The sequence below is a fragment of the Tinamus guttatus genome, unplaced genomic scaffold, assembly GCF_059628265.1.
Source record: "Tinamus guttatus ecotype Peru unplaced genomic scaffold, ASM5962826v1 Tinamus_guttatus_pri_ptg000899l, whole genome shotgun sequence".
Taxonomy (NCBI): domain Eukaryota; kingdom Metazoa; phylum Chordata; class Aves; order Tinamiformes; family Tinamidae; genus Tinamus; species Tinamus guttatus.
The window spans coordinates 215,700-240,878 of record NW_028289433.1 but is presented as its reverse complement, the minus strand read 5'-3'; the positions used below and the strand labels follow the sequence as shown (position 1 = coordinate 240,878).

Here is a 25,179-nt window from a genome sequence, read left to right as displayed (position 1 = left end):
AGGTTGTCCAAGGCCACCCCAAGGGGTCCAAGGCCACCCAAGGGGTCCAGGGCCACCCCGAGGGGCCCCGGCGTCCGGGCGGGGGGTTCCCCGGCGCCCCCCCCCACCTTGCAGCCCTGGGCGCTGAGGACGCGGATGTCGGCGGGGACCCGGTCGCCCCCCTTGATCTCCACCACGTCGCCCACCACGATCTGGTTGGCGTCGATCTGCAGCTTCTCCCCATCGCGGATCACCGTGGCTTGCTGCGCCGAGGGGCCCAGGCGTCCGGGAGGGCACCCCGACCCCATGGAGAGCCAGCCCCATAGAGAACCCAAGAGCCAGCCCCGTAGAGAACCCATAGAGCCCCATAGAGAACCCAAGACCCAGCCCCATAGAGAACCCAAGGATCCGAGTGACCAAGAGAAGACCCAGCCCCATAGAGCAACCCAAGGACCTGGGTGACCAGGAGAAGTCCCAGCCCCATTGACCACCCCAAAGAACCACGTGTTCAGTAGAAGACCCAGCCCCATAGAGCACCCCGAGACCCAGCCCCATAGAGAACCCAAGGACCTGACCAGGAGAAGACCCAGCCCCATAGAGCAACCCAAGGACCTGAGTGACCAGAAGAAGACCTAGCCCCATAGAGCAACCCAAGACCCAGCCCCATAGAGCAACCAAAGGACCCAGCTCCATAGAGAACCCAAGGACCTGAGTGACCAGAAGAAGACCCAGCCCCATCGGCCACCCCAAAGACCCACATGTTCAGGAGAAGACCCAGCCCCATAGAGCAACCCAAGACCCAGCCCCATAGAGGACCCAGCCCCATAGAGCAACCCAAGGACCCAGGTGAGCAGGAGAAGACCCAGCCCCATAGAGCAAGCCAAGACCCAGCCCCATAGAGAACCCAAGGACCCGAGTGACCAGAAGAAGACCCAGCCCCATAGAGCAACCAAAGGACCCAGCCCCGCAGAGGAACCCAAGGACCCAAGTGACCAGGAGAAGACCCAGCCCCATAGAGCAACCCAAGGACCCGAGTGACCAGGAGAAGACCCAGCCCCATAGAGCAACCCAAGGACCCGAGTGACCAGAAGAAGACCCAGCCCCATAGAGCAACCAAAGGATCCAGCCCCGCAGAGGAACCCAAGGACCCAAGTGACCAGGAGAAGACCCAGCCCCATAGAGCAACCCAAGGACCCAGCCCCATAGAGCCCCATAGAGTGTGGGCCCACCTGGGGCACCAGGTTCTTGAAGCTGGCGATGATGTTGGTGCTCTTGAACTCCTGGTAGTAGCCGAAGCAGCCGGTGACGACGACCACGGCGATGAGGGCGATGGCCAAGTACAACTGGGGAGCGGAGGGGACAGCGTCACCTGCCAGGGGGCCCAGGCGTCCGGGACCCCCGTCCTCAGCTCCACCGAGGTCCCCTTGGTCCCATTAGTTGCCCAAAGCCACCAATAGGTGGCCACCATCTACCCCCTTCCCACCATGACCCCCAACCCCCTCAACCCACAAGGGGCCCAGGCGTCCGGGACCCCCATCCTCATCTCCACCGAGGTCCCCTTGGTCCTGTTGGATGCCCAAGGCCACCAATAGGTGGCCACCATCTACCCCCTTCCCACCATGACCCCCAACTCCCTCAACCCACAAGGGGCCCAGGCGTCCGGGACCCACATCCTCATCTCCATCGAGGTCCCCTTGGTCCCATTAGTTGCCCAAGGCCACCAATAGGTGGCCACCATCTACCCCCTTCCCACCAACCCCCTCAACCCAGAAGGGACGCAGGCGTCTGGGACCTGGATCCTCATCTCCACTGAGGTCCCCCTGGTCCCATTAGTTGCCCAAAGCCACAATAGGTGGCCACCATCTACCCCCTTCCCACCAACCCCCTCAACCCAGAAGGGGCCCAGGCGTCCGGGACCCACAACCTCAGCTCCACCGAGGTCCCCTTGGTCCTATTGGTTGCCCAAGGCCACAATAGGCGGCCACCATCTATCCCCATCCCACCATGACCCCTAACCCCTTCAACCCAGAAGGGGCCCAGGAGTCCGGGACCCACATCCTCATCTCCACCGAGGTCCCCTTGGTCCCATTAGTTGCCCAAGGCCACCAATAGGTGGCCACCATCTACCCCCTTCCCACCAGGACACCCAACCCAGGAGGGGCCCAGGCGTCCGGGACCCCCATCCTCATCTCCACCGAGGTCCCCTTGGTCCTATTAGTTGCCCAAGGCCACCAATCAGTGGCCACTATCTATACCATTCCCACCAGGACCTCCAACCCCCTCAACCCACAAGGGGCCCAGACATCTGGGACCCCCATCCTCATCTCCACCGAGGTCCCCCTGGTCCTGTTGATTGCCCAAGGCCACCAATAGGTGGCCACCACCTTCCCCCTTCCCACCAGGACCTCCAACCCCCTCAACCCACAAGGGGCCCAGGTGTCCGGGACCCACATCCTCATCTCCACCGAGGTCCCCTTGGTCCCATTAGTTGCCCAAGGCCACCAATAGGTGGCCACCACCTTTCCCCATCCCACCATGACCCCCAACCCCCTCAACCCACAAGGGGCCCAGGCGTCCGGGACCCCCATCCTCATCTCCACCGAGGTCCCTTTGGTTCCATTAGTTGCCCAAGGCCACCAACAGGTGGCCACCATCTGCCCCCTTCCCACCATGACCCCCAACTCCCTCAACCCACAAGGGGCCCAGGCATCCGGGACCCCCATCCTCATCTCCACTGAGGTCCCCTTGGTCCTGTTGGATGCCCAAGGCCACCAATAGGTGGCCACCATCTACCCCCTTCCCACCAACCCCCTCAACCCACAAGGGGCCCAGGCATCCGGGACCCACATCCTCAGCTCCACCGAGGTCCCCTTGGTCCTATTGGTTGCCCAAGGCCACAATAGGTGGCCACCATCTATCCCCATCCCACCATGACCCCCAACCCCCTCAACCCAGAAGGGGCCCAGGTGTCCGGGACCTTCGTCATTGGCCCTGGTGAGCTCCCCTTGGTCCCATTAGTTGCCCAAGGCCACCAATAGGTGGCCACCACCTTCCCCCATCCCACCATGACCCCCAACCCCCTCAGCCCAGGAGGGGCCCAGGCGTCCGGGACCCACGTCGTCGGCGCTCGTGAGGTCCCCCTGGCCGCTCTGGATGCCGAACGCGATGAGGCAGATGGCGGCCGCGACCCACATGAGGCACTGGAGGCCCCCGGCCAGTTGCCGGGCGAACTTGAGGCACTCGGGGGTCCCGCGCGGCGGCCGCAGCTCGTTGGGGCCATCCCGGAGCAGCCGCTCGGCCGCCGCCCCCCGCGCTCAGGCCCTGCGGGGTCGACGGGGGCCAATGGGGGTTAAGGGGGGTCGATGGGGGTCAACGGGGGTCAATGGGGGTCAAGGAGGGTCAATGGGGGTCAACGAGGGTCAATGCGGGTCGAGGGGGGTCGATGGGGGCCAACGGGGGTCAATGGGGGTCAACGGGGGTCAATGGGGGTCAACGGGGGCGAATGAGGTTCAAGGGGGGGCATTTGGGCTCAAGGGGCGCCAATGGGTGCCAACAGGGGTCAATGGGGGTCAATGGGGGCCAATGGGGGTCAAGGGGGGTCGATGGGTGCCAACGGGGGTCAATGGGGGTCAACGAGGGCCAATGGGGGTCAACGGGGGTCAATGGGGGTCAAGGGGAGTCAATGGGGGTCAATGGGGGTCAACGGGGGCCAATGGGGGTCAAGGGGGGACAGTGGGGTCAAGGGGTGTCAACGGAGGTCAAGGGAGGTCAAGGGGGCCAATGAGGGTCAAGGGGGGCCATTGGGGGTCAAGGGGGGCCAACGGAGGTCAGTGGGGGTCAACGGGGACCAACGAGGGTGACAGGGGGCCATTGGGGGTCAAGGGGTCCAATGGCAGCCAACGGAGGTCAATGGGTGTCAATGAGGGCCAATAAGGGCCAAGGGGGGTCAATTGGGGTCAAGGGGCGCCAATGGGGGCCAACGGGGGTCAGTGGAGGTCAACGGGGCCAATGGGGGTCAAGGGGGGGTCAATGGGGGGCCAATGGAGGTCGATGGAAACCAATGGAGGTCGATGGGAGCCAGTGGAGGTCTACGGGTGTCAATAGGGCCAATGGGGGTCAAGGGAGGCCAACGGAGGTCAATGGGAGGCCAACGGGTGGCCAATGAATGTCAACAGAGGTCGATGGGTGTCAACGGGGGCCAATGAGGGTCGGGGAGGTCAATGGGTGCCAACGGGGGTCAATGGGAGTCAACGAGGGCTAATGGGGGTCAAGGCGGGCCAACGGGTTCAATGGGGGTCAACGGGGACCAATGGGGGTCAATGGGGGTCAACGAGGGCCAATGGGGGTCAAGGGGGGCCAATGGGGGTCAGGGGGTCAACAGAGGTTTGTGGGGGTCAACGGGGGCCAACGGAGGTCAATGGGGGTCAACGGGAGGCCAATGGGTGAAAATGGACGTCAGTGGGGGTCAACAGGGGCCAATGAGGGTCAAGTGAGGTCAATGGAGGTCAAGGGGGGTCAATGGGGGCCAATGGGGGTCAACAGGGACCAATGGAGGTTAAAGTGGATCAATGGGGATTAACGGGGACCAATGGATATTAAAGGAGGTCAATGGGGGTCAACAGAAGCCAGTGAGGGCCAATGGGTATCAACAGAGGTCAATGGAGGTCAACGGGGGCCAATGGGGGTCAATGAGGGTCAAGGGGGATCAACAGTGGTCAAGGAGGGTCAAGGTGGGGCTCATGGGACTCAACAGAGGTTAGCGGGAGGCAAGGGGAACAATGGAGGCAAATGGGGGGTCAAGAGGGGTCAAGGGGGGCAACAGGGATCAATGAGTGTCAACGGGGGCCAATGGAGTCAATGGGGGCCAACTGGGGTCTACAGAAGTCAAAGGGTGTCAACAGGGGCCAACGGGGGTCAAGAGGGACCAATGGAAGTCAATGGGGATCAAGAGGGGCCACCAAGGGTCAAGGGCAACCCCCAAGGTCAGGAGTGGGGCGGAGGGGATGGGGGGCGCTGGGGGTCGCCGTGGGGCTATGGGGGGTCTCAGAGGGTTCCCACCTGGGTGAGGCTGGTGCCGTATTTGGCCTCCAGGTCGGGCAGGTCGAGTTTGTGGTCGTCCTGGGGGGCGGATCTCAGTCCTTCCAGTGCTCCCGGTTGCCCCCCTTGTTCACCCAGAATCTCCTGGACCCCATAGGGACCTCCCAGACCCCCCATGGACCTTCCCGGTGCCCCCCAACCGCCCCCATCTACCCATCAAGTCCTCCCAGTCCCACCACGGACCTCCAAGACCCCCCATCGACCCTCCCAATGTCTCCCAATGTTTCTCAGTCGACCCCCCAGCACCTCCCAGTTGCCCCATAGGGACCTCCCGGGCCCCATAGTGACCTCCCAGACCCTCTGTGGACCTTTCGGGTGCCCCCCCAACCGCCCCAATTAACCCATCAAGTCCTCCCAGTTCCACCATGGACCTCCAAGATCCCCCATTGACCCTCCCAATGTCTCCCAATGTCTCTCGGTTGACCTCCCAGCACCTCCCGAGCCCCATAGGGACATCTCGGGCCCCATAGTGACCTCCCAAACACCCCATGGACCTTCCCGGTGCCTCCCAACCGACCCCATCTACCCATCAAGTCCTCCTAGTCCCACCATGGACCTCCAAGACCCCCCATTGACCATCCCAATGTCTCCCATTTGACCCCCCAGCACCTCCCGAGCCCCATAGGGACCTCCCGGGCCCCATAGGGACCTCCCAGACCCCCTATGGACCTTCCTGGTGCCCCTCAACCACCCCAATCGACCCATCAAGTCCTCCTAGTCCCACCACGGACCTCCAAGACCCCCCATCGACCCTCCCAATGTCTCCCAATGTTTCTCAGTCGACCCCCCAGCACCTCCCAGTTGCCCCATAGGGACCTCCCGGGCCCCATAGTGACCTCCCAGACCCTCTGTGGACCTTTCGGGTGCCCCCCCAACCGCCCCAATTAACCCATCAAGTCCTCCCAGTCCCACCATGGACCTCCAAGATCCCCCATTGACCATTCCAATGTCTCCCATTTGACCCCCCAGCACCTCCCGAGCCCCATAGGGACCTCCCGGGCCCCATAGGGACCTCCCAGACCCACTATGGACCTTCCTGGTGCCCCTCAACTGCCCCCATCTACCCATTAAGTCCTCCCAGTTCCACCATGGACCTTCAGGACCCCCCATTGAACCTCCCAATGTCTCCCATTTGACCCCCCCTGCACCTCCCGAGCCCCATAGGGACCTCCCGGCCCCCATAGGGACCTCCCAAACCCCCCATGGACCTTCCCGGTGCCCCCCAACCACCCCAATCGACCCATCAAGTCCTCCCAGTCCCACCATGGACCTCCAAGACTCCCCATTGACCATCCCAATGTCTCCCATTTGACCTCTCAGCACCTCCCGAGCCCCATAGGGACCTCCCGGGCCCCATAGGGAGTTCCCAGACCCCCTATGGACCTTCCTGGTGCCCCCCAACCACCCCAATTGACCCATCAAGTCCTCCCAGTCCCACCATGGACCTTCAAGACACCCCATTGACCACTCCAATGTCTCCCATTTGACCCCCCAGCACCTCCCGAGCCCCATAGGGACTTCCCAGGCCCCATAGGGACCTCCCAGACCCACTATGGACCTTCCTGGTGCCCCCCAACCGCCCCCATCTACCCATCAAGTCCTCCTAGTCCCACCACGGACCTCCAAGACACCCCATTGGCCCTCCCAATGTCTCCCATTTGACCCCCCAGCACCTCCCGAGCCCCATAGGGACCTCCCGGGCCCCATAGGGACCTCCCGGACCCTCAAGGACCCCCCCGTCCCCCTACCACGTCCATCTCCTTCTTCATGTCCTCCAGCTTCTCCTTCTTGCGCTGCCCCCGGCTCTTGGCCGCCCCCTTGGGGGGGCTCCGGGGTCCCATCTCGTAGCTCTCCTTGGGGGGGGCAGGGGTCAAGGGGGCGGGGCTGGGGGGCCACGCCCACCCCTTCATCCAGCTCCTCCTCCATCGTCCTCCTCCATCATCTTCATCCATCTCATCCTCCTCTTCCTCCATGTTCTTCATCATCTTCCTGCCCATCTTCTTCCTCCCCCATCTCCTTCCTCCTCATCTCCTTCCTCCGCCATCATTTTCCTTCATCATCTTCCTCCCCCATCATCTTCCTCCTCCATCTCCTTCCTCCCCCATCGTCTTCCTCCATCTTCTTCCTGCCCCATCTCCTTCCTCCTCCCTCATCTTCCTCCCCCATCATCTTCCTCCCCCATCTTCCTCCTCCATCATCTTCCTCCCCCATCTCCTTCCTCCCCATCTTCTTCCTCCTCCGTCATCTTCCTCTATCTCCTTCCTCCATCATCTTCCTCCCCCGTCTCCTTCTTCCTCCATCTCCTTCCTCCCCCATCTCCTTCCTCCCCCATCATCTTCCTCCCCCATCATCTTCCTCCTCCATCTCCTTCCTCCCCCATCATCTTCCTCCTCCATCTCCTTCCTCCTCCGTCTCCTTCCTCCTCCATCATCTTCCTCCCCCCTCCTTCCTCCCCATCATCTTCCTCCCCCATCATCTTCCTCCCCCGTTTCCTTCCTCCCCATCTCCTTCCTCCCCCATCTTCCTCCTTCATCATCTTCCTCCCCATCTCCTTCCTCCTCCATCATCTTCCTCCCCCCTCCTTCCTCCTCCATCTCCTTCCTCCCCGTCTCCTCCCTCCTCCTCCTCCTCTCACCTCCTTCCCCATCTCCCCGGTCTCTCCCAGTCGCTCCCGGTGCCGCCGGCTCCCGCGGGGCCTCCCCTTATAAAGGTCCCACCAAGGTGACCGGGCCCGGACGCCTGGGCCCCTCCTGCCCACGGGGGGAAGGGCACCCAGGGCTCCTTGGGGGCGGGGAGGAGCCCGGACGCCTGGGCCCTTTTTGGGGGGTTTCCTGGATGCCTGGGCCCCTTTGTGGGATTGGGGACACCCGGACGCCTGGGCCCTTTTTGGGGGGTTTCCCGGATGCCTGGGCCCCTTTGTGGGATTGGGGACACCCGGACGCCTGGGCCCTTTTTGGGGGGTTTCCCGGATGCCTGGGCCCTTTTTGGGGGGTTTCCTGGACGCCTGGGCCCCTTTGGTGGATTGGGGACACCCGGACGCCTGGGCCCTTTCTTGGGGCTTCCCGGACGCCTGGGCCCTTTTTGGGGGGTTTCCCGGATGCCTGGGCCCCTTTGTGGGATTGGGGACACCCGGACGCCTGGGCCCTTTTTGGGGGGTTTCCCGGATGCCTGGGCCCTTTTTGGGGGGTTTCCCGGACGCCTGGGCCCCCTTGGTGGATTGGGGACACCCGGACGCCTGGGCCCTTTTTGGGGGGTTCCCAGACGCCTGGGCCCCCTTGGTGGATTGGGGCCACCCGGACGCCTGGGCCCTTTCTTGGGGCTTCCCGGACGCCTGGGCCCTTTTTGGGGGGGTTTCCCGGACGCCTGGGCCCCCTTGGTGGATTGGGGACACCCGGACGCCTGGGCCCTTTTTGGGGGGTTCCCAGACGCCTGGCCCCCCTTGGTGGATTGGGGCCACCCGGACGCCTGGGCCCTTCCTTGGGGCTTCCCGGATGCCTGGGCCCTTTTTGGGGTTTCCCGGATGCCTGGGCCCTTTTTGGGGGGTTTCTCGGACGCCTGGGCCCCTTTGGTGGATTGGGGACACCCGGACACCTGGGCCCTTTCTTGGGGCTTCCTGGGCGCCTGGGCCCCTTTGGTGGATTGGGGACACCCGGACGCCTGGGCCCTTTCTTGGGGCTTCCCAGATGCCTGGGCCCCTCTCCCCTCGGGCCGCCCTTGTCCCTCTTTCCCCCCTCCCCTTATCAGGACCGGTGTTATCAGGTGGAGGCGGGGGTGGGGAGGAGGCCCCGGACGCCTGGGCCCTTTTCCCGCTGCTCGTTAATCATTAATTCCCGGTATCTTATCGGCCTCGTTCCCGCCGCCGACGGCCCCGCCAGGAGCCCGGTCACCCCTCCAAGGGGCCCAGGCGTCCGGGCACCCTCATCCACCCCCTCTCCAAGGGGCCCAGGCGTCCGGGTGTCCCCAATCCACCAAAGGGGCCCAGGCGTCTGGGAAACCCCCCCAAAAAGGGCCCAGGCATCCGGGAAACCCCCCAAAAAGGGCCCAGGCGTCCGAGGGGCCCAGGCGTCCGGGCGACCTCATTCCCCCTCCTCTCCAAGGGGCCCAGGCGTCCGAGGGGCCCAGGTGTCCGGGCTCCCATCAGCCCTTGTGAGGCCGGGGTTAATGAGCTCTAATTAACCATTGGGGGGGGGGGGAGGAATGGGCAACCTGCCCCCCCCACCTGTGGGTCCCGGACGCCTGGGCCCCTTCACCCCCCCCCACCCAAGTCAAACTGGGGGCTCAGGGAAGAGAGGGGACGAGGTCGGCCCGGACGCCTGGGCCCTTCCCGGACTCCTGGGCCCCTTCCCGGACGCCTGGGCCCCTTCCCGGACTCCTGGGCCCTTCCCGGACTCCTGGGCCCCATCCCGGACGCCTGGGCCCCTTCCCGGACGCCTGGGCCCTTCCCGGATTCCTGGGCCCTTCCTGGACTCCTGGGCCCTTCCCACAGTCCGGGAAGGGCCCCAGGTGTCCGGGAAGGGCCCAGGCGTCCGGGAAGGGCCCAGGTGTCCGGGCAGAGGGGGGTGTTTGGAGGGCCCAGGGTCTTTGCTCTAGTTGGGTCTTGGCCCCCTATAGGGCTTCAGTCCCTTTATTTCACCTTATTTCACTCTTTTTACCTTATTTCACCTTATTTTATCTCATCTTGCCTTATTTCTACCTTTTTTCACTCTTATCTTGCCTTATTTCACCCTTATTTTCCTTATTTCACCCTTATTTTGCCTTATTTTGCTCTTATTTTGCCTTATTTCACTCTTATTTTGCCTTATTTCACCCTTATTTTGCCTTATTTCACTCTTATTTTCCTTATTTCACCCTTATTTTCCTTATTCCGCACTGATTTCATCTTCTTTTGCCTTATTTTGCTCTTATTTCACCTTATTTTATCTCCTTTTGCCAAATTTCACCCTTATTTTGCCTTATTTCCCCTTAATTCCACTCATTCCCCCTTAATCCCACCCTTATCCCCCTCATTCCACCTTAATTCCCCTTAATTCCACCTTAAATACACTCATTCCACCTTAATTTCACACCTAACCCTCTCATTCCATCTTAATTCCCCTAATTTCCCCCTTAATTCCACTAATTTCCCCTTAATCCCACATTTATTCCCCCATTCCACCTTAATTCCCCTTAATTCCACCTTAATTCCCCCTTAACTCTGCTCATTCCACCTTAATCCCAGCCTTATCCCCCTCATTCCACCTTAATTCCCTCTTAATCTCCCTCATGATCCCTTAATACCACCTTAATTCCCCCTCATTCCCCCTTAATCCTCCTTAATTTCACTCATTCCCCCTTAATCCCACCTTTATCCCCCTTAATTCCCCCTTAATTTTGCTTCTTCACCCTTAATCCCACCTTTATCTCCCTCATTCCACCTTAATTCTACTCATTCCCCCTAATTCCGCTTTAATTCCCCTTAATTCCCCTCATTCCCCCTTAATCCCACCCTTATCCTCCTCATTTCCCCTTAATTCCCCTTAATTACCCCTTAATTTCACTCATTCCCCCTTAATCCCACCTTTATCCCCCTAATTCCACTTTAATTCCAGTCGTTCCACCTTAATTCCTGCTTAATTCCACCTTAAATCCCCCTTAACCCCCCTCATACTCCCTTAATCCCACCCTTATCCCCCTCATTCCACCTTAATTCCCCCTTAATCCCCCTCATTCCCCCTTAATCCCCCTTAATTCCTCCTTAATTTCACTCATTCCCCCTTAATCCCACCCTTATCCCCCTCATTCCACCTTAATTCCCCCTTAAACCCCCTTAATTCCCCCTTAATCCCCCCATTCCCCCTTAATCCCACCCTTGTCCCCCTCATTCCCCCTTAATTCTCCTTTATTCCCCCCTTAATTCCACTCATTCCCCCTTAATCTCCCCTTAATCTCCCCTTAATTCCACCTTAAATCCCCCTTAATCCCCCTCATACTCCCTTAATCCCGCCTTTATCCCCCTCATTCCACCTTAAATCCCCCTTTATCCCCCTCATTCCACCTTAATTCCCCCTCCGGGCGGGGGCGGGGCCCAGGCGTCCGGGGGCGGCTCCATGGGGCAGGCGGGGGGATTTTTGGGTCCATTTTCCCCTTTTTTACCCATTTTTTCCCCTTTCCCCCCCTTTTCTCCTCATTTTCTCCCTTTAATCCCCCCCTTTTTCCCCTTCCCCCCTCGAGCCCCCCCCGCTGGCCCCGCCCCCGAGGGGCGGAGCTGGGGAGGCCCCGCCCCCGTGGGCGGGGCCCTGGCGCTGGGAGACCCTATGGGGGCCATAGGGGACATTGTGAGACCCTATGGGGGCCATAGGGGGCGCTGTGAAACCCTATGGGGGACATAGGGGGTGCTGTGAGACCCTATAGGGTACATAGGGGGCGCTATGGGGCTATAGGGGGCGCTGGGAGACCCTATGGGGGACATAGGGGACATTGTGGGACCCTATGGGGCTATAGGGAACATAGGGGGCTGTGAGACCCTATGGGGGCATAGGGGACATAGGGGGCGCTATGGGGCTATAGGGGGCGCTGGGAGACCCTATGGGGGACATAGGGGACATTGTGGGACCCTATGGGGCTATAGGGGGCGCTGGGAGACCCTATGGGGGACATAGGGGGCTGTGAGACCCTATGGGGCAATAGGGGGCGCTATGAGACCCTATGGGGGCCATAGGGGACATAGGGGGCGTTGTGAGACCCTATGGGGGACATAGGGGGCTGCGAGACCCTATGGGGGACATAGGGGGCGCTGGGAGACCCTATGGGGGACATAGGGGGTGCTATGGGGCTATAGGGGGCGCTGTGAAACCCTATGGGGGACATAGGGGGCTGTGAGACCCTATGGGGCAATACGGGGCGCTATAAGACCCTATAGGGGCCATAGGGGACATAGGGGGCGTTGTGAGACCCTATGGGGGACATAGGGGGCGCCGGGAGACCCTCTAGGGGCTATAGGGGGTGCTGTGAGACCCTATGGGGGACATAGGGGATGGGGGGAGCATATGGGGGACATAGGGGGTGCGGGGACCCTATGGGGCTATAGGGGACATTGTGAGACCCTATGGGGCTACAGGGGGCGCTGTGAGACCCTATGGGGTTATAGGGGCGCTGTGAGAGCCTATGGGGGATATAGGGGGTGGGGGGACCCTATGGGGCTATAGGGGGCGCTGTGAGACCCTATGGGGCTATAGAGGGCGGGGGAGGGGGGGCAAAGGGGGTTTATGGGGCTCTAGGGGGTCCCTATGGGGGCTATGGGGGGCTATGAGGTCCCTATGGGGTCTGTAGGGAGGCTATAGGGGATCTCTAGGGGCACTATGGGGGGATATGGGGAAATATGGGGCCTCTATGGGGTCTATAGGGGGTCTCCAGGGGGGCTCTAGGGGCTATAGGGCTCTCTAGGGGGGTTCTATGGGGGCCATAGGGAGTTATGGGGGGGTAGATGAGGGTTATGGGGGGCTATGGGTCCCTATGGGGTCTATAGAGGGTCTACAGGGGATCTATAGGAGGGCTATGGGGGTTATGGAGTCTCTATGGGATCTATAGGGGGTCTCTAGGGGGGCTATGGGGGGACGCAGGGGCCTATGGAATCCATATGGAGTCTCTAGAGGGTCTACAGAGGATCTATAGGGGGATTATGGGGTCTCTATGGGATCTATAGGGGGTCTCTAGGGGGTCTCTGGGGGGTTATGAGGGGATATGGGGGAATATGAGGTCCCTATGGGGTCTATAGGGGGTCTATGAGATCCCTATGAGGTCAATAGGGGGTTATGGGGGAATAAGGGGTCCTTATGGGGTCTCTAGGTGGTCCCTATGGGGGCGAAATGGGGGCTATGGGGAGCTATAAGGTCCCTATGGGGTCTGTAGGGAGGCTATAGGGGATCTCTAGGGGCACTATGGGGAAATATGGGGTGTCTATGGGGTCTATAGGAGGTCTATAGTGAGGCTATGGGGTCCCAATGGGGTCTATAGAAGGTCTATAGGGGTCCTATAGGAGGGTTTTGGAGTCTCTATGGGATCTATAGGGGGTCTCTAGGGGGGCTATGGGGGGACGCAGGGGCCTATGGAATCCATATGGAGTCTCTAGGGGGTCTATAGAGGATCTATAGGGGGATTATGGGGTCTCTATGGGATCTATAGGGGGTCTCTAGGGGGTCTCTGAGGGGGTTATGAGGGGATATGGGGGGGATATGGGGTCCCTATGGGGTCTATAGGGGGTCTCCAGGGGGGCTCTAGGGGCTCTAGGGCTCTCTAGGGGGGTTCTATGGAGGCCATAGGGAGTTATGGGTAGATGAGGGTTATGGGGGGCTATGGGTCCCTATGGGGTCTATAGAGGGTCTATAGGGGATCTATAGGAGGGCTATGGGGGTTATGCAGTCTCTATGGGATCTATAGGGGGTCTCTAGGGGGGCTATGGGGGGACGCAGGGGCCTATGGAATCCATATGGAGTCTCTAGAGGGTCTACAGAGGATCTATAGGGGGATTATGGGGTCTCTATGGGATCTATAGGGGGTCTCTAGGGGGTCTCTGGGGGGTTATGAGGGGATATGGGGTCCCTATGGGGTCTCGGGGGGCTATAAGGGATCTATAGGAGAATTATGGGGGTTATGGGGTCTATAGGGGATGTCTAGGGGTATTGGGGTATCTATAGGGGTTTACTGGGGGGTTATGGGGGATTTGGGGGGTTATGGGGTGTCTCCATGGGGTCTATAGGGGGTCTATAGGGGTTAAGGGGTCTTTAGGGGGTCTGTATGGTGCCCCTATAGAGCGTTATAGGGGGTATTGGGGTGTCTATGTGGACCTAATGTGGGGTAATGAGGGGGGATATAGGGGGTCATTGGGGGTCTATGGGGTGTATGGGGTCCCTATGGGGTCCCTATGAGTATATAGGGTGTCTCTGTGGGGCCCTATAGAGGGTCGTGGGGGGGTATTGGGGGCAATGGGGTGTCCATGGGGAGTTATGGGGGGTATAGGAGGATTATATAGGGTCTATAGGGGGGTCTATGCTGGACTTATGGGGTCCCTATGGGGGTTATGGCGGATACGGAGGGTATTGGGGGGATATGGGGGGTATTGGTGGGGCTAGAAGGTCTCTCTGGGGGCACCTATAGGAGTCCCCCCTAGGGTCCATAGGAGTCTATGGGGGGCATATGGGGTCTATAGGGGTGTATGGGGTCCCTATGGGGCCTGGGGGGCTGTATGGGCTATGGGGGGTCCCTATGGGGACCCTCTGGTGGGGCTAGAAGGTCCCTGTTGGGTGCCCTAGAGGAGGTCCCTATGGGGTCCATAGGGTTCTGTGGGGGGATATGGGGTCTATAGGGGTCTATGGGGCATATGGGGTCCCTATAGGGTCTGGGGGGCCGTATGGGCTATTGGGGTCCCTATGGGGACCCTCTGGTGCGGCTAAAAGGTCTCTCTGGGTTGACCTAGAGGGAGTCCCTATTGGATCTATGGGGGTCTATGGGGTTCTGTGGGGGGATATGGGGTCTATAGGGGTCTATGGGGTGTACGAGGTCCCTATGGGGCCTGGGGGGCTCTATGGGCTATTGGGGGTCCCTATGGGGACCCTCTGGTGGGGTAGATGGGGACCCATGGCGGCTCTCCTGTGCTCCATAGAGCCCCATGGCCGCTTTCCTGTGCCCCATATAGCCCCATGGTGGGATCTCCTGTGCCCCATAGAGTTCCATGGTGGGGTCTCCTGTGCCCCATAGAGGCCCATGGGGGGGTCTCCTGTGCCCCATAGAGCCCCATGGCCGCTTTCCTGCGCCCCATATAGCCCCATGGTGGGATCTCCTGCACCCCATATAGCCCCATGGTGGGGTCTCCTGTGCCCCATAGAGTCCCTATGCTTGGGTCTCCTGTGCCCCATAGAGGCCCATGGCCGCTCTCCTGTGCCCCATAGAGCCCCCATGGCCGCTCTCCTGTGCCCCATAGAGCCCCCATGATGGGGTCTCCCTCACCCCATAGATCCTCCATGATTGGGTCTCCATCGTCCCATAGATCCTCCATGGTGGGGCCTCCATTGCCCCATAGATCCTCAGTGGTAGAGTCTCCAGCGCCCCATAGAGCACCCATGATGGGGTCTCCTGCGCCCCATAGATCCTCAATGGTTGGGTCTGAATCACCCCATAGATCCTCCATGGTTGGGTCTCTATCACCCCATATATCCTCCATGGTTGGGTCTCCATTGCCCCATAGATCCTCCGTGGTTGGGTCTCCATTGCCCCATAGATCCTCCATGGTTGGGTCTGAATCACCCCATAGATCCTCCATGGTTGGGTCTCTATCACCCCATAGATCCTCCCCATAGGACCCCCATAGAGACCCTCAGGAGACCATTAGCTTCATCACCCCATAGATCCCCATATGGGACCATAGGTCTCCACAGAGACCCCTATAGAGACCCCATAGCCTCCTCCATGACCCCCCATAGATCCCCTATAGATCCCCCCATAGGGACCCAGAACCTGCCCCACAAGGCCCCAATGCCCCCCTGTAGCCCCCTATAACCCCCTATAGCTCCCAACACCCTATAGCTCCCCATAGCCCCCTATAACCCCCAATGCCCCCCATAGCCCCCTATAACCCCCTATAGCCCCTAATGAGCCCCTATAGCCCCCAATGGCCCCCGGAACCCCCAGGACCCCCCTGACCCGCCCCCATTTCCCACCAGGGGTTTCCAGGCCCCCCCATTCCCCAATGGGAGTTTCAAGACTCCCCATTCCCAGATATCGGTTTCCAGCCCCCCCTTTATTCCCCAATGTCGGTTTCAAGTCCCCCCCCATTCCCAGATATCCATTTCCAGCCCCGCCTTTATTCCCTAATGTCGGTTTCCAGCCCCCCCCATTCCCCAATGTTGGTTTCAAGTCCCGCCCCCTTATTCCTCAATATCAGTTTCCAGGCCCCCTCATTCCCAGATATCGGTTTCCAGCCCCCCCCTCCATTCCCAGGTATCGGTTTCCAGACCCCCCCAATTCCCCGATGTCGGTTTCCAGTCCCCCATTCCCAGTATCAGTTTCCAGCCCCCCCATTCCCGAATGTCGGTTTCCAGCCCCCCCATTCCCCAATGTCAGTTTCCAGACCCCCGATTCCCACATATTGGTTTCCAGACCCCCCCAATTCCCCGATGTCGGTTTCCAGCCCCCCCCTTTATTCCCCAATGTCGGTTTCAAGTCCCCCCCATTCCCAGATATCCATTTCCAGCCCCCCCCCCTTTATTCCCTAATGTCGGTTTCCAGCCCCCCCCATTCCCCAATGTTGGTTTCAAGTCCCGCCCCCTTATTCCTCAATATCAGTTTCCAGGCCCCCCCATTCCCAGATATCGGTTTCCAGCCCCCCCCAATTCCCCGATGTCGGTTTCCAGTCCCCCCATTCCCAGTATCAGTTTCCAGCCCCCCCATTCCCAAATGTCGGTTTCCAGCCCCCCCATTCCCACATATTGGTTTCTAGACCCCCCCAATTCCCCGATGTCGGTTTCCAGCCCCCCCCTTTATTCCCAATGTCGGTTTCAAGTCCCCCCCATTCCCAGATATCGGTTTCCAGCCCCCCTATTCCCAGGTATCGGTTTCCAGTCCCCCTATTCCCCAATGTCAGTTTCCAGACCCCCCATTCCCACATATTGGTTTCCAGGCCCCCCCTTTACTCCCCAATGTCGGTTTCAAGTCCCCCCCATTCCCAGATATCCATTTCCAGCCCCCCCTTTATTCCCTAATGTCGGTTTCCAGCCCCCCCCCATTCCCCAATGTTGGTTCAAGTCCCGCCCCCTTATTCCTCAATATCAGTTTCCAGGCCCCCCCATTCCCAGATATCGGTTTCCAGTCCCCCCATTCCCAGTATCAGTTTCCAGCCCCCCCATTCCCGAATGTCGGTTTCCAGCCCCCCAATTCCCCGATGTCAGTTTCCAGTCCCCCCATTCCCAGTATCAGTTTCCAGTCCCCCCATTCCCAGTATCAGTTTCCAGTCCCCCCATTCCCAGTATCAGTTTCCAGCCCCCCCCTCCATTCCCAGGTATCGGTTTCCAGACCCCCCCAATTCCCCAATGTCGGTTTCCAGTCCCCCCATTCCCAGTATCAGTTTCCAGCCCCCCCATTCCCGAATGTCGGTTTCCAGCCCCCCTATTCCCCAATGTCAGTTTCCAGACCCCCCATTCCCACATATTGGTTTCCAGACCCCCCCAATTCCCCGATGTCGGTTTCCAGTCCCCCCATTCCCAGTATCAGTTTCCAGTCCCCCCATTCCCAGTATCAGTTTCCAGCCCCCCTATTCCCCAATGTCAGTTTCCAGTCCCCCCATTCCCCAATGTCAGTTTCCAGCCCCCCCATTCCCCAATGTCAGTTTCCAGACCCCCCATTCCCACATATTGGTTTCCAGACCCCCCCAATTCCCCGATGTCGGTTTCCAGCCCCCCCCTTTACTCCTCAATATCGGTTTCCAGGCCCCCCACCATTTAAAGATATCAGTTTCCAGCCCCCCTTTTTTATTCCCCAATGTTGGTTTCCAGCCCCCACCCCGGACGCCTGGGCCCCTTCCCGGACGCCTGGGCCCCTCCTGGATCCCTGGGGTCCCACCTGGGTCCCTCTCCACGTCCCTCCACGTCCCCTATAGGTCTCCACGTCCCCTCAGGTCCTTCCATGTCCCCCATGTCCCTCCATGTCCTCCCATTGTCCCCATGTCCCTCCATGTCCCCTATAGGTCTCCATGTCCCCCCATGTCCCTCAAAGACCTTTTGGGGTCTCCGTGGGGTCCCTATGGGGTCTACGCAGCCATAAGGTCATATAGGGGGCCACAGTGGGTCTCTATGGGGTGCTATGGGGGTTGTTGGGGGTCCTAGAGGGTGCTATGGGGCCCTATGGGGACATAGGGGGTCTTTATGGCGTGTGTGCGGACCTCATTGGGGTCCTATGGGGTCTCCATGGAGTCCCAGAGGGTTCCATAGGGTTTCTATGGGTCCTCTATAGGGTCTATGGGGTTCTGGGAGGTCCTCGGGATCTCTATGGGTTTCTATGAGGTTCTAGGGGGTCCTATGGGGTCTCTATGGGATCTCCACAGGGTCCTATGGGGTCTCTATGGGATCTCCGTGGACTCCTAGAGGGTTCTATGGGGTCTCTATGGGTCCTCTATGGGGTCTATGGGGTGCTATGGGGGTTGTTGGGGGTCCTAGAGGGTGCTATGGGGCCCTATGGGGACATAGGGGGTCTTTATGGCGTGTGTGCGGACCTCATTGGGGTCCTATGGGGTCTCCATGGAGTCCCAGAGGGTTCCATAGGGTTTCTATGGGTCCTCTATAGGGTCTATGGGGTTCTGGGAGGTCCTCGGGATCTCTATGGGTTTCTATGAGGTTCTAGGGGGTCCTATGGGGTCTCTATGGGATCTCCACAGGGTCCTATGGGGTCTCTATGGGATCTCCGTGGACTCCTAGAGGGTTCTATGGGGTCTCTATGGGTCCTCTATGGGGTCTATGGGGTGCTAGGAGGTCCTCGGGATCCTCTATGGGTCTCTATGGGGTTCTAGGGGGTCCTATGGGGTCTCTATGGGTCTCTACAGGATCCTATGGGGTCTCTATGGGATCTCCGTGGACTCCTAGAGGGTTCCATAGGGTCTCTATGGGTCCTCTATGGGGTCTATGGGGTTCTGGGAGGTCCTTGGGATCTCTATGGGTCTCTAGGGGGTCCTATGGGGTCTCTATGGGATCTCCACAGGGTCCTATGGGGTCTCTACGGGGTCTCCATGGAGTCCCAGAGGGTTCCATAGGGTCTCTATGGGTCCTCTGTGGGGTCTATGGGGTTCTAGAAGGTCCTCGGGATCTCTATGGGTCTCTATGGGGTTCTAGGGGGTCCTATGGGGTCTCTATGGGATCTCCGTGGACTCCTAGAGGGTTCTATGGGGTCTCTATGGGTCCTCTATGGGGTCTATGGGGTTCTAGAAGGTCCTCAGGATCTCTATGGGGTTCTAGGGGGTCTATGGGGTCTCTATGGGATCTCCGTGGACTCCTAGAGGGTTCTATGGGTTCTCTATGGGGTCTATGGGGCTCTAGGAGGTCCTTGGGATCTCTATGGGTCTCTACGGGGTCCTATGGGGTCTCTATGGGATCTCCACAGGGTCCTATGGGGTCTCTATGGGATCTCCGTGGACTCCTAGAGGGTTCTATGGGTTCTCTATGGGGTCTATGGGGCTCTAGGAGGTCCTCGGGATCTCTATGGGGTTCTAGGGGGTCCTACGGGGTCTCTATGGGATCTCCACGGGGTTCTATGGGGTCTCTACGGGGTCTCCATGGAGTCCCAGAGGGTTCCATAGGGTCTCTATGGGTCCTCTATGGGGTCTATGGGGTTCTAGGAGGTCCTCGGGATCTCTATGGGTCTCTACGGAGACCCCCAAACCCCATAGAGACCCCATAGGACTCCCTAGAACCCCATAGAGACCCCATAGGAACCCCTAGAATCCCATAGGGACCCCACTGGACTCCCTAAAACCCCATAGGAACCCCTAGAACCCCATAGAACCGCCTAAAATCTCACAGAAATTCCATAGGAACCCTAAAGCCCCATAGAAACCCCATAGAGACCCCATAGGACTCCCTAGAACCCCCTAAAGACCCCCTAGAGACCCCATAGGACCCTATAGAGACCCCATAGGATGCCCTAAGACATCATAGGGACCCCCCTAAGGCCCCCCACAACCCCCTAGAGACCCCATAGGACCTCCTAGAACCCCATAGAGACCCCGTAGGACCCCCTAGAACCCATAGAGATGCCATAAGACTCCATAGGAACCCCTAGAATCCCATAGGGACCCCACTGGACTCCCTAAAACCCCATACGACCCCCTAGAACCCCACAGAGACCCCATAGAACTGCCTAGAATCCCACAGAAATTCCTTAGGAACCCCTAAAGCCCCATAGAAACCCCATAGAGACCCCATAGGGCTCCCTAGAACCCCCTAGATACCCCATAGGACCCCTAGAACCCCCTAGGATCCCTTAGACACCCCTTAGAACCCTATAGAGACCCCATAGGATGCCCTAAAACCCCTTAGGAACCCCTAGAACCCCATAAAGACCCCATAGAACCCTATAGAGACTCCATAGGATGCCCTAAGATCTCATAGGGACCCCCCTAACGCCCCCCAAACCCCATAGAAACCCCATAGGACCTCCTAGAACCCCATAGAGACCCCATAGGACCCCCTAGAATCCCATAGGACCTCCTAGAACCCCATAGAGACCCCATAAAACCCCTAGAACTCTATAGACACTCCATAGGACTCCCTAGAACCCTATAGAGACCACATAGGACCTCCTAGAACCCCATAGAGACCCCATAGGACCCCCTAGAACCCCATAGAGACCCCATAAAACCCCTAGAACTCTATAGACACTCCATAGGACTCCCTAGAACCCTATAGAGACCACATAGGACCTCCTAGAACCCCATAGAGACCCCATAGGACTCCCTAGAACCCTATAGAAACCCCATAGGACCTCCTAGAACCCCATGGAGACCCCCAAAATCCCCTAGAGACCCCATAGGACCCCCTGCAACCCCCTAGAGACCCCATAGAACCCCTAGAACCCTATAGAGACCCCATAGGGCTCCCTAGAGACCTCATAGAACCCCTAGAACCCCCTACAGACCCCCTACAACCCCATAGAGACCCCATAGGATGCCCTAAGACCTCATAGGGACCCCCCTAAGGCCCCCCAAAACCCCCTAGAGACCCCATAGGACCTCCCAGAACCCTATAGAGACCCCATAGGATCCCCTAGAACCCCACAGAGACGCCATAGGGCTCCCTAGAACCCCCTAGATACCCCCATAGGACCTCCTAGAACCCCATAGAGATGCCATAAGACCCCATAGGTACCCCTAGATTCCCATAGAGACCCCATTGAACTCCCTAGAACCCCACAGAGACCCCATAGAACCGCCTAGAATCCCACAGAAATTCCATAGGAAGCCCTAAAGCCCCATAGAAACCCCATAGAGACCCCACAGGGCTCCCTAGAACCCCCTAGATACCCCATAGGACCCCTAGAACCCCCTAGAAACCCCCTAGGATCCCTTAGAGACCCCATAGAACCCAATAGAGACCCCATAGGGTGCCCTAAGACCCCATAGGAACCCCCCTAAGGGCCCCTAAAACCCCATAGAGACCCCATAGGACCTCCTAGAACCCCATAGAGACCCCATAAAACCCCTAGAACTCTATAGACACTCCATAGGACTCCCTAGAACCCTATAGAGACCACATAGGACCTCCTAGAACCCCATAGAGACCCCATAGGACTCCCTAGAACCCTATAGAAACCCCATAGGACCTCCCAGAACCCCATGGAGACCCCAAGAATCCCATAGAGACCCCATAGGACCCCCTGCAACCCCCTAGAGACCCCCTAGAACCCCTAGAACCCTATAGAGACCCCATAGGGCTCCCTAGAGACCTCATAGGACCCCTAGAACCTTCTAGAGACCCCATAGAAACCCCATAGGATGCCCTAAGACCTCATAGGGACCCCCCTAAGGCCCCCCAAAACCCCTAGAGACCCCATAGGACCTCCCAGAACCCTATAGAGACCCCATAGGACCCCCTAGAACCCCACAGAGACGCCATAGGGCTCCCTAGAACCCCCTAGATACCCCCATAGGACCTCCTAGAACCCCATAGAGATGCCATAAGACCCCATAGGAATCCCTAGATTCCCATACAGACCCCATTGAACTCCCTAGAACCCCATAGAGACCCCATAGAACCGCCTAGAATCCCACAGAAATTCCATAGGAACCCCTAAAGCCCCATAGAAACCCCATAGAGACCCCACAGGGCTCCCTAGAACCCCCTAGATACCCCATAGGACCCCTAGGATCCCTTAGACACCCCTTAGAACCCTATAGAGACCCCATAGGATGCCCTAAAACCCCTTAAGAACCCCTAGAACCCCATAAAGACCCCATAGAACCCTATAGAGACTCCATAGGATGCCCTAAGACCTCATAGGGACCCCCCTAAGGCCCCCCAAACCCCATAGAAACCCCATAGGACCTCCTAAAACCCCATAGAGACCCCATAGGACCCCCTAGAACCCCATAGAAACCCCATAGGACCTCCTAGAACCCCATAGAGACCCCATAAAACCCCTAGAACTCTATAGACACCCCATAGGACTCCCTAGAACCCTATAGAGACCACATAGGACCTCCTAGAACCTCACAGAGCCCCCATAGGACTCCCTAGACCCCTATAGAGACCCCATAGGAACCCCTAGAACCCCACAGAGACCCCAAGAACCCCACAGAGACCCCACAGGACCCCCTGCAACCCCCTAGAGACCCCATAGAACCCCTAGAACCCTATAGAGACCCCATAGGGCTCCCTAGAGACCTTATAGGACCCCTAGAACCCCCTAGAGACCCCATAGAACCCCATAGAGACCCCATAGGATGCGCTAAGACCTCATAGGGACCCCCCTAAGGCCCCCCAAAACCCCATAGAGACTCCATAGGACCTTCTAGAACCCCATAGAGACCCCATAGGACCCCCTAGAACCCATAGAAAAACCGTAAGACTCCATAGGAACCCCTAGAATCCCATAGGGACCCCACTGGACTCCCTAAAACCCCATAGGAACCCCTAGAACCCCATAGAGACCCCATAGAACCGCCTAGAATCCCACAGAAATTCCATAGGAACCCCTAAAGCCCCATAGAAACCCCATAGAGACCCCATAGGGCTCCCTAGAACCCCCTAGATACCCCATAGGACCCCTAGAACGCCCTAGAAACCCCCTAAAGACCTCCTAGGACCCCATAGAACCCCATAGAGACCCCATAGGATGCCTTAAGACCTCATAGGGACCCCCCTAAGGCCCCCCAAAACCCCATAGAGACCCCATAGGACCTCCTAGAACCCCATAGAGACCCCATAGGACCCCCTAGAATCCCATAGGGGCCCCACTGGACTCCCTAAAACCCCATAGAAACCCCTAGAACCCCACAGAGACCCCATAGAACTGCCTAAAATCTCACAGAAATTCCATAGGAACCCTTAAAGCCCCATAGAAACCCCATAGAGACCCCATAGGACTCCCTAGAACCCCCTAAAGACCCCCTAGGACCCCCTAGAGACCCCATAGGACCCTATAGAGACCCCATAGGATGCCTTAAGACCTCATAGGGACCCCCCCCTAAGGCCCCCCACAACCCCCTAGAGACCCCATAGGACCTCCTAGAACCCCATAGAGACCCCATAGGACCCCCTAGAACCCATAGAGATGCCATAAGACTCCATAGGAACCCCTAGAATCCCATAGGGACCCCACTGGACTCCCTAAAACCCCATAGGACCCCCTAGAACCCCACAGAGACCCCATAGAACCGCCTAGAATCCCACAGAAATTCCATAGGAACCCCTAAAGCCCCATAGAAACCCCATAGAGATCCCATAGGGCTCCCTAGAACCCCCTAGATACCCCATAGGACCCCTAGAACCACCTAGAGACCCCCTAAAGACCTCCTAGGACCCCATAGAACCCCATAGAGACCTCATGGGGACCCCCCTAAGGCACCCAAAACCCCATAGAGACCCCATAGGACCCCCTAGAACCCCATAGAGACCCCATAGAACTGCCTAAAATCTCACAGAAATTCCATAGAAACCCCATAGAGACCCCATAGGGCTCCCTAGAACCCGCTAAAGACCCCCTAGGACCCCCTAGAGACCCCATAGAACCCTATAGAGACCCCATAGGATGCCCTAAGACCTCATAGGGACCCCCCTAAGGCTCCCCACAACCCCCTAGAGACCCCATAGGACCTCCTAGAACCCCATAGAGATGCCATAGGACCCCACAGGACCCCTAGAACCCCATAGAGACCCCATAGGAAGCCCCAAGACCCCCAATATCCCCAAGACTCCCAATACCCCCCAGATTCACCCCAAAACCCCCTAATATCCCCGCCAGGATCCCCAATATCACCCGACCCCAAACCCACCCCAAATCCCCACCTTTCCCCCCAAAACCCCCTCGCAGGCCCCTCCTCCTTCCCCAGACCACCCCTAAATCCCAATTTTTCACCCCAAATCCCGATTTTTCACCCCAAATCCCGATTTTTTGCCCCAAAATCCCGATTTTTGGAGGGCTCCGACCCCCTCCCGATGCCTCCCGGTTCTGACCCCCCCGCGAACGACCCGCGGGATGGGGGGAGGAGCGCACTGCGCATGCGCGGCGGGCGTAGGACCCCACCCCCGCCCCTCCCGCGAGGGCGCATGCGCAGTGCGCAGGAGCCGCGCGCGCCCCCACCCGCGCGGAGAATGACGCATGCGCACTGCGGAGGCGCCGCCGCGCCCCCTCCCCCGCACGCACGCGCAGTGCGCCGCCGCTCTCCCCCGTCCCCGCGCGCACGCGCAGTGCGCCGCCACCCTCGCCTCACCCCCGCGCATGCGCAATGCGCCGCAGTGCTCCCCCCGCCCCCACGCAGTGCGCCGCCGTGCTCTCCCCCCGCCCCCGCGCGCACGCGCAGTGTACCCCCGCACTCCCCCTCCTCGCGCGCACGCGCAGTACGCCGCCGCTCTCCCCCCACCCCCATACGCACGCGCAGTGCGCCGCCGTGCTCCCCCGCCTCCGTGCGCGTGCGCAGTGTGCCGCCGTGCTCCCCGCCTTCGCGCGCATGCGCAGTGCGCCGCCGCTCTCCCTCCGCGCACGCGCAGTGCGCTGCCGTGCTCACCCTCCCGCCCCGTACGCACGCGCAATGTGCCGCCGCGCTTCCCCCCGCCCCCCCGCGCACGCGCAGTGCGCCGCCGCGCTCCTCTCCCGCCCCCCCGCGCACGCGCAGTGCGCCGCCGCTCTCCCCCACCCCCAGCGCGCATGCGCAGTGCCGCCATTTCGCCATGAGGCGTCGCCCGCGCAGCCTCGAGCCGCCGAGAAACGGCCCCTAAAAACGGCCGAAAAAGGGACAAAAAACGACCGAAACGTCCCCAAAACCACCCGAGGGGGAGTCCAATGACGATCCCCTCTTCTTCCTGTTATTTTTTCTCCTTTTTTTTGGTGACGCTGGGTCACCTAGAGCACATGGCACAGGACTGCGTCCAA

At 59.4% G+C, this 25,179-nt stretch overlaps 1 protein-coding gene across 1 annotated transcript in view; it reads right to left on the bottom strand.

Moving 5' to 3' along the window:
• Positions 1–6,892, bottom strand: part of LOC148591254 (potassium-transporting ATPase alpha chain 1-like) — a 43,939-nt gene extending 37,047 nt beyond the window's left edge. The window contains 6 exon segments of the mRNA XM_088537925.1: positions 108–242; positions 1,209–1,322; positions 3,096–3,287; positions 3,289–3,300; positions 5,038–5,097; positions 6,825–6,892. Coding sequence (XP_088394051.1) covers positions 108–242; positions 1,209–1,322; positions 3,096–3,287; positions 3,289–3,300; positions 5,038–5,097; positions 6,825–6,845 — 534 coding nt within the window. The 5' untranslated portion in view covers positions 6,846–6,892.
• Positions 6,893–25,179: the final 18,287 nt, after the last annotated feature.